Source organism: Anopheles coluzzii, chromosome 2, assembly GCF_943734685.1.
Source record: "Anopheles coluzzii chromosome 2, AcolN3, whole genome shotgun sequence".
Taxonomy (NCBI): Eukaryota; Metazoa; Arthropoda; class Insecta; order Diptera; family Culicidae; genus Anopheles; species Anopheles coluzzii.
The window spans coordinates 55,127,940-55,137,540 of NC_064670.1; the positions used below are offsets into that span (position 1 = coordinate 55,127,940).

Consider the following 9,601-nt stretch of genomic DNA (forward strand, 5'->3'; position numbering starts at 1 on the left):
TCAATGAGATTCAGGCTGCTCTGGCGGGGTTATAGTGCGTCAGGCAGGCAGGCAGGCAGGCAGGCAAGCAATGGGGTGAAAATGTAGGCTGAATAGAGATGAGATAAGATCCTGCTCAGCCCTTCATCCACATTCACTAGATCCCGTACGGACGGACTTTTAGCTTTTGTTAGTGATCGTATGACAAACAGAATTTTCCACTCTCTACCCTCTGGCTTTTCTTCCTTGGGGAACACGGAGCGGGGTACACGATACGGAGGTAAACTTAATCGTGGAAGCCCTATTTGCCTATTCCAGTTTCGCATTCGCTCGCATTTGCGAAAACGAACCGATGATTACACTTTCGGCCAAGGGGAGGGTTTGGTATTTTGAACTTATCGGCCCGTCCGCTATCACGGAATCGAAATCATCAGTTAAAAATAGCTTTCCATACGGAATGAATAAAACGACATTGGTATTCCATTTCATTCGGCTTTGTATCGGGAAAGCGGCCCTGGTTCGGATAAAGAGGTGCAATTGTCAATCACTCTTTTGAAATTTAGCATATCACTTAGAGAAAATAATGGTTCACTTTCTAGCGCGAATACTAACCATTAACCAGAACACTTGAAATATATCATGTTTATTATTATTTTTTGTTATTTTTACTTCATTTATTCATGTTAGGAGAAGAGATTTGATCACTTTATACTGTTTTCAATACAACACAATTAGTTCAGAATTCATTAAAGAAGTGTTTTATTATTATAAGTATTACAAACTGTAACGATCGAATTGGCCTTATCGGTGGTTATGCCTCTTAATCGTCATTAATTTGGTATCTAATTATTCACTACAGATAAGGCATTAAATAATAAAGAAATAAATCGTCTGTCTGAGCTATATCTGTGAACCGGACACGCGACAGCAACGAAGGACGTGTGTTCGTTGACTGAGCCGCAGTAATAGTGGGATAAGATGAGGAAAAAATGAGGTAAACGGTGTAGTTAAGGGTGGAAGGAGCCAGCCAGCACACGGCCAAAGGCCTTCAGATTTCATGGAAACAAAAATATTAGGAAACACGATTGCCCCTCTCTCATGTTGCGAATATTTCAGATATGTCGTTTGTCAGATTTTTGTTTTCATTCCTTTCTGTTATATAGTGCATGTGTTTTAATAATTGAGTAAGTCTCCTTATATTTTCACCCTTTTTCTGACTTTGAGGCTTTCTGGGCAGTTTGCAAATTAAATATACCTTCACTTGATTGATGAGGGCACTCTTTAGCTATGCTTCTACTAAAAATCAGGCCAGTATATTTAAAAATATCTAAAAAAAAAGAACTTCAAAAATGATGTGAATTTACCGTTGTTAAATGGCTGCATTTGCACTTGATTTGAAGACACAAATGATATAATTTTAGAAAATATATCGAATGATTATTTTTCGTTTTCCATGAGTTTGTTTTTTTTATGCTGGTCTTTTTTTGCATTCGCATGGCCAAGTAGTATCCTCATCGATGTGCGAAGATGGTATTTTGATACGTGGTTTTAAAGAACTGTTCGGGAAACCTTAAAATTGGCACATATCTTGTAAACGAAGTAGCCGCGTGTAATCGAAGTAGTCTTTAATAGATTTAGGAACGATCGTTTCATTACAAGTTAGTCGCAAATCAACCATTGACGAGAACGGTCGCATAAAAGAGAAACTTGTTAAAATAAAAAAAAAACTTCCAAAGTATTTCAAAGAACAGAGTTCCTTTAGGTTATGGGCTCCTCTGTAAAGGAAGGTGTTGGCATTCCCCAGCTGAATGGAACGAACTACGGAAAATGGCGTTTTCGAGTTCGTTTGTTCTTGGAAGCTTCGGAAGTTTGGGAGGCGCTCGAAGAAGACGTGCCTGAGGCGGTCGGAGAACCGCGGAACAAGTTTTTGCGAATGGACCGGAAGGCAAAATCCTTGCTGGTTGGATTTGTTGGAGACGATTGTCTAGCCATAGTCGAAGAAAAGGGAACAGCCAAGGAAATGTGGAAAGCCCTTGAAGACACTTTTGCGAAGAAGTCGGGGGCAAGCCAGACGATCTTGCGCAAACGACTGGCCACGTTACGCATGAAGGAAGGGTGTTCTATGCGAAGTCATTTTGCCGAATTCGACGAGCTAGTGCGACAGTTGAAAAATGCAGGTGCGAAAATGGAAGAGAACGATTTGGTATCGCAACTTTTTTTAACGTTGCCGGATAGCTACGATCCTCTTGTGACAGCCCTTGAAAATATCCAAGATAAAGACCTCTCATTAGAAATGGTGAAACATCGGTTACTAGGAGAAGAGTCTAAGCGAGTCGACAGGGTGGACTACTATGTCGAAGAAAATTCAACCGCTTTTATCGGTGGAAGTAATCAGATGAAGAAATTCAAAGGAAGATGTTACCGGTGTGGAAAATTAGGCCACATGCAAAAGGATTGCCGATCCAAGATGGAAAACAGAAATGCTAACTCTGTTGTGGCAGGCAAAACTGTGAGTTTCATGGTGAAACCTCAGTGTGAAGTGGAAGAAAAAGAGCAAGCAATACATTCATTTGTAATCGATTCCGGATGCAGTGACCACTTCATCAACAACATCAAATACCTTCAAAACATTCGAAAATTGAAAGAACCGTTTATCGTTGATGTTGCCAAAGACGGTGTAACTTTAGTCGGAGAATACGAAGGTACCGTGCGTGGAAAAACGAAAGAAGGCGTTATTTTAGAAATGAAGAATGTTATTTATTTACCTGAGTTGAGAAGTAACTTAGTTTCAGTAAAGAAAATGTCGCATGCTGGAATCGATGTGCTTTTCACTCGTGAAGATGGCTTTGAAAAAGCCCTAATGAAGCTAGAGAAGGATGTAATTGGCGTTGCTCACATGAAACAAAATCTTTATGAGCTAGAGTTGCAGTTAGAAACGAGACGATCTGCAAATATGTGTATGACAGCGGTGAGTACACTAAAGCCTCGTAATGAATATTTTCGATTTCAAGCTACAGGCATGGTGATGCAAAACTGTATGGTAGACGGTCGCGATCGAAAATCAACACATTTTTGCGACGCATGCCGAGAACCATATAAAAAAAATCAAGAATTGGCCTTTATCTCATTGGATAACGACACTTGTGGTTCTGAAAATCGAGATGTAAAATTCCCTTTTCATGAACAGCGGGACAATGACCGTTTTCAGCAAGAGGGGGAAATGGTCGGAAAAGATAATGCTGCCAACGGTTTGCAAGTGCATCAAAAGTTAGTCGATATTGAAGAGAATAATGAGGAATATTTTGAAATATTAAGCGATAAAGGAATACGTGAAAAAGAAAATGGCGAAAGGGAAGAACCGATAACTTCAAAACTCAGCGCAAACGTAAGTCATTATAATTGTGAAATTAGGAAGAAAGCTATCAAAGGTGAATCGTTAACATCAAGGCCTGATTTTAAAGTAGCATTTCTTCATGGAAAACTGCCTGAAGCTCCTCCTGGTTTGTTGAGGCAATTCTTGGGCTTGTTACAGGATGTTGAATTGAAAGTAATGACATTGATTCGAACCCTTCCGAAGCTACATACCAATAAGGCATTAGAAGCTGGCTGATTGAAAGTCTTGAGGAAGAAACTTGGGATGAACGATCGAGAGGGGGTGTAAACGAAGTAGCCGCGTGTAATCGAAGTAGTCTTTAATAGATTTAGGAACGATCGTTTCATTACAAGTTAGTCGCAAATCAACCATTGACGAGAACGGTCGCATAAAACAGAAACTTGTTAAAAATAAAAAAAACTTCCAAAGTATTTCAAAGAACAGAGTTCCTTTATATCTGGAGTAATGCATTCGAATTATTAAATTTCCGAGCTAGCGCGACGGCCACTATGAAGGTATGAGTAATTATCATAAACTGCTTTTTCCATCTTCTTTTATTTCTACATAATCATGAGCTGAGACTTTATGCAACAGGTGATCATACGCAACAGAGGTTTCAATCCATAGGCGATTTTATGCTTCCAACCTTCCTTCTCTAAACACAGACGCAGACGTAGCGATATCTCTTATATCGCTATTATCTATTCTTATATATTAAATTTATCTTATATTATCAGTTTTTTATTGCTCTTTCTCACTTTATTTCCTTTGTTTTGTTAGTGCCCTATCTGTTCGGTTGTGACCTGGTAAATAAGTTATTTTTTTCTCTGTATTTTTCTGAGTAACAACGTCAGTCTTTCAAGTAGTTCGGTCCCTGCAAGGTCCGTTTGAGTTCATGAAGGACATGTTGTTACGATGGTCGATACGTTTTGACGATTGCGCCAAGAGCCTTTTATATTACATTAACAAATAGAAAATACAATATGAAAAAGTAATAGCCTAACTGTACAAAAAATTGAATGTAAAACACGTTTTAAATGCACTAAAATCAAAATTCGCCTTAAAAACGTAATTTTAAATAATTTTTAATTCTCAGACATTAAACTGTAAATGGAGCTCTAAAGTAGCTACTAAAAGTAATATATTTTACTTATGTATGTATTTATGAAGTTTATTATTATGACCCTGCCGTATTGTCATACTTTTTCGTCGAATGTACATTATTTCAAATGAGTGGCATGTGGTCCGCCAGTGGTAAAAAATAGTCAAACTCTTATAAAAATACTGAGATAGTCATTATTTAAAAGGGGAAAATATATTTGATTCTTCAAAACGCATTTCTATATCTTAATTTATGTATTTTACTGATGATAAAACTGTTTTTCCTCTTGCCTAGGACCAAAAACCTCAGTCGAGTTGGGCCTGTCTTAGCCTTTTGTTGAGTGTCTAGCTATCTGCAGCTGATTAGGAATCTTCAATGACATAAGTCACTTCCGCGTATGAGGTGATTCGGGCATAACGGTGCTTGAACTTATAACGAGCATGTTGATAAGACATACTTAAATATCACGACTGTTGCACCTAACCGTTTACTGGCTATAAAAATGAATACCCTTTGCGATCGTTTTCATGGTACGTAACAAACAAAGTTATATACAGTAGGATAAAAAACAGTGTCCTTATTGTGCTGTGCCGAAAATCATACCTAGGGGCTTTGGCTACACTATGCAATCGACACACGAAGCACTTCAGCAATATTCCTAATCACGCATAATTCATGGATTATTTATTCTACACCTAATGAGAAACAATCAGTCCACGTCCACTTTGGAACAACCGCAGTAACAACAGCACGCTCGGCATAACCATTCATCAATGCGCGGTCCTGGAGGGAACTGAAAATGCGTGTCAATCAAAAGGAATCAGTTCATTTGATGTTGGGTTAGCGTACGGTTTTGTCTGTCCTTCGATACCGTAAACAAGCGTGCACTACGCTACCTTCAAAGGATGTTTACTAAAGGCTTCATTGTTGCGATAACGCTAGTACACATGTGGTTAGGCACGTCGTGCAGTTTGGAGCGTATGCTCCCCGAGGATACACTCATAGGACCGTTGGTTGAACAAGTGATGCGTTCGCTGCTGTTGCGCTACTTTCGAAGTGCACGTTTGCTTCTGCTTGGTTGCTATAGTGAGCTTGGTGAACCATCTGACGAATGTACAAGAAGACGATCGACCTGGGCCTGGTTCGCATTTCTAAGCCTACTTTGTAACACTTGCAGGGTTCTCCCTTCTTGAAATTCCCCTACTGACATTCACACACGAACTGGCGGATGACGGATTCATGGATTGGATTCAACCGACGGTAGAAGATAATGATCAGCCCATCCAACGCATGAACAGTACTGGTTTCCTAAGTGCTCGAGACAATCTGTTTGTAATGCCGGACCATGCCGAAGTAGGAGTGGTGCTCTTGTTCACTACAGTGCGCCACTTTGCACGTTACTGTCAAGATCGCCACCCATTGCATGAGCGTGAGCGTTATGTGCATTCAAACTATTTGGTGTTCATACAGCAGTCAAGCTATTCGCTAGAGGAACTACGCCCAACCGTTTACTGACTATGGCGCTACAGCTCTATTCTAAATCTCGCCATATCTATTGGGCCACTTACCGACCCAACGGCAGATGGTATAGTATGTTTGGGGACCGGGACGGGCAACTAATTTCAAATTCTAACTCCTTCTTTCGTTTAGAAGCTACACTTCTTCAATCCCTTTCATGCAGAGGAAACGGAACAGCTGTTGACGTTCTATGTTGGGGAGGACTTTGCGATGAGTCCTACCGCTGACAATAAGCTAAACATCTTTAATGGCATACCGATACGCTGTACGGTATTTCCACGGAATCCAACACTCTTACCATGGGACAGTCTGCCCGCGTCATTCCGTGAGGTGCATTACGTACAGCAGTCCGTCCGAGCCTCCAATGGGTCGGGTGGGCTGGACGGGATGTTGTTGGGCAATTTGGCAGTGGCGCTGAATTTTACTGCCGAAACGATGGACGCCTCGGATGGGCAGGAATATGGCTATCGGTTGAAGAATCATACCTTTGTTGGATCATTAGGCGATCTGCTGCAGTACCGGACGGATGTATCATTTAACGTTCGCTTCATGAAGTACTACGATACTCACGGAATCGAGTTTTTGCACCCAATATACTCTGACCAGCTGTGCATCCTGTCTCCAAAATCGTTGGAAATTCCGCAATGGTTGGCCATTTTTCTCTGTTTTCATCCGTACGTTTGGACGTCGTTTGTAGTGGTTGGATTTGCCGGCGGTTACTGTTGGTACCTGCTGAAGCGCTGGACCTTGCGCAAAGTGAGTCGCTATAGACAGCATTTGCTGAAAGGGGATCGGGCCCAATACACTGTACTATCGATCGAGATGTGGCTGGTACTGCTCGGTGCAAGCTCTACCTATTTGCCAGTGCGGATGATCGAAAGGACACTTCTAGTCGCATTCCTGATAGCCAACGTTATTATCTCCGGAACATTCCAGGTACGTTTGTTGCGCCGATAATGAATGCCTGCCAATGGTTATATGTCCGTTGCGTCGTATCGCTTCACAGGGCACCTTAACTACAGCGTTCAGCACGAAATCGTACTACAAAGATCTGAACACGCTGGCAGCACTGGACAAGTCGGAATTGCCAATCGCCACCTCCTCCCGCTCGCTGCTCGACATATTCGGTAACGATTCGCTCAGCCCATTGTACCAGTCGCTGAAGGGGAAGCTTCAAATCTTGAACGAATCCGCCCGACATCGGGCTGCGTTTCAGCGGGATGTGTGCTGCATCGAGCGTCATTCGGACGTGCATCTGATCATTAACACGGAATACATTCGACCAAACGGACAGCCGATGCTGCACGTCGTTGATGAATGTCCACGAGTGTACTCGCTGGCGTACATTGTTCGAAAAGGGTGGCCATTCGCACCACTGTTCAATGCCGCCATATATCGGTTCGTGGAGTCGGGTCTGTGCATGAAATGGTACGAAGACACCGAGACGGCACTGATCCTGCAGAAGCGCATCAGACAGCTGAGGGAGCAGGAGGAAGAACCGGCACTTCGAAAGCTCACCATGATCGATATGCAAACATCCTTCTACATCATGGGTCTGGGAATGTTGCTCAGCTTTAGCGTATTTATCGTGGAAACGTTTGTCGGAAGAGGCCTTAATTGTAGCCAACTCTAGAATGGAAAGAAGCTTATCATACGTTCCTTTGTGTTTAGGGCAAATTGTTTTCTAGTGTATGCATTGAAAAGCAATTTTTGTAAATAAAGCACTTAAGGCACAATACAGGGATTTCAGGGGTTCTCATGTTAACAGATCACGGAAAGTGAACTTAGTATGATGGGAAGTGGACTTTCCCGGCCAAGCTACACGTACTGGACGACATCGGACGATGCCATAAAACGTAGGACCGCAGACAAGAGATTCGCGTCGGGCCGGGCCGTGTCGGATCACAGCGGGCCGATTTTGTATGGGATTTGACAGTTGGCATTAACGGATTTATGGCATCGTCCGATGTCGTCCGGTACGTGTAGCTTGGCCGTCCGATATTCTTGTTAGACAGGCTCATTTTGAATCCAGTAGGCTTCTCCAATTCCAATGGCCCTGTCTAAGTAGGCTTCCGTTGAGTCCAATTCCCAACACATAAAGTTCACTTCTTGTACAAAAAAAGAGTCAAGAAAGTGTTCTTAAATTATGAAAAATCCTGTATCGGCATGGTGTTAAGGTATTCTGCTGCACTTCCTGTTCGAAGCATAAAATAACAGAGAAAAGTTAAACACCCCGTAAAATCGTATTTTACTAAATTTCCATATTGTCAGCACTGGATGGACTGAATTCCTTTTTTTTAATTTGAAAATCCACCACTGTTGATGACGTTTGAATAGGCGTCTAATTCGCTTGAGGATGTGAAGAACACGACGGGATTAACGGTGCTTTTGAATCACTTGCAAAAATATTATCATTTTTGCTATCGATCGATAGGGGAACCTTCGTCGGATCCCAATGTCAATGAATGGATGTGTCGGGAACACATTTTTCAAGGTGATTAGGAAGCAGAATGATTGTAAAAAGCAGGAAGTGATCAATGAACTGAAAGGATCGGTTAAATTAAATTATATGCTCACATTCGTTGAAGAATTTAGGGATAATACAAACACACACAACGCAAGGGAGGAACAGGCTGATGCAGTTGAGAACGTTGTGCGTCATTCGTACCAACATCCGGAGAGGGATGCTTTGGCCACCATATTGTCAATTCGCGCGTCTTCATTTGACGGTTTTTTTTGCAACATTTTCAGCTAACAGGGCACTATCCCTTGCAGAGGAAAAGAACTGCTTACGTTCCGTTTTTCCACGTCCTAAATATCAGAAGAAATTCCGCACAGAGTGTCTGTTGGTCAGGCAATGTTCTTCAGGTGCGGTGAAGGAAAAGAAGATGAAGAAGGAAAAAAAGGACATCCTCATGTTGCCTGTGGTGTCAAAACACTGCTGACAAAATGATGGGTCTCACGGTCCTTTGATTGCCCTGATTGATGGTACATCACGCGGTGTAAACGTGCGCAAGATGATGAGGCCCGCCACGGATCGGACGTGACGTGGTGCGGAAACGTTGCGATGGAAGGCATGGAAAGTTGAACTCGTTTCTCTTCGACATTTGGCAGGTCCGCTTGTGCAGGTAGCTAAAGTTTAGAGCGTTTTTTTTTTTGTTACACGGTAAAGTAATTCCTTGAATATAATATACCGGAGGGTTGCTGAGAAAGGATACCGAGGAAAAAAAGAAAATTCATTACTTCGGTTCAAGAAAGTTGGTGAATGCAAGCGAATTTTTCTAAATGCTCCCAAATGCCATGGTCAGAGGCTTTGGAGGTTTGCCACAGCTCGTTTTAATGCGCACAAAGTTATAAAATGTGCACAGTATCGGTATTTAACAGCCATGGATAGCTTGCCCAGACAATTTGCTAGTACAAATAGTGAAAATTTAATTAATTAAATCATTACTTTGCTTCTGGTTAGCAAATGATAGAAGCGTTTAATTACACTTTCTGTTACGATACACGTGCAATACTTTCCGGGCAGTGGGCCCGCTCCCTCGCAGCGTCTTAACTAATGGATAAATCTGTTAACCTGCTAATCAATTGAGCAAAACCACAACAACACATCCGATAATTTCAGCAGG

General features: G+C 41.9%; 1 protein-coding gene across 1 annotated transcript; it reads left to right on the plus strand.

Moving 5' to 3' along the window:
• Nucleotides 1–4,604: 4,604 nt before the first annotated feature.
• On the plus strand, nt 4,605–7,736 carry LOC120953536 (uncharacterized). Its single transcript, XM_049605154.1, has 2 exons — nt 4,605–6,908; nt 6,979–7,736. The coding sequence occupies exons 1-2, from the start codon at nt 6,183–6,185 to the stop codon at nt 7,603–7,605; spliced, it is 1,353 nt and encodes a 450-aa protein (XP_049461111.1). The 5' UTR covers nt 4,605–6,182; the 3' UTR covers nt 7,606–7,736.
• Nucleotides 7,737–9,601: the final 1,865 nt, after the last annotated feature.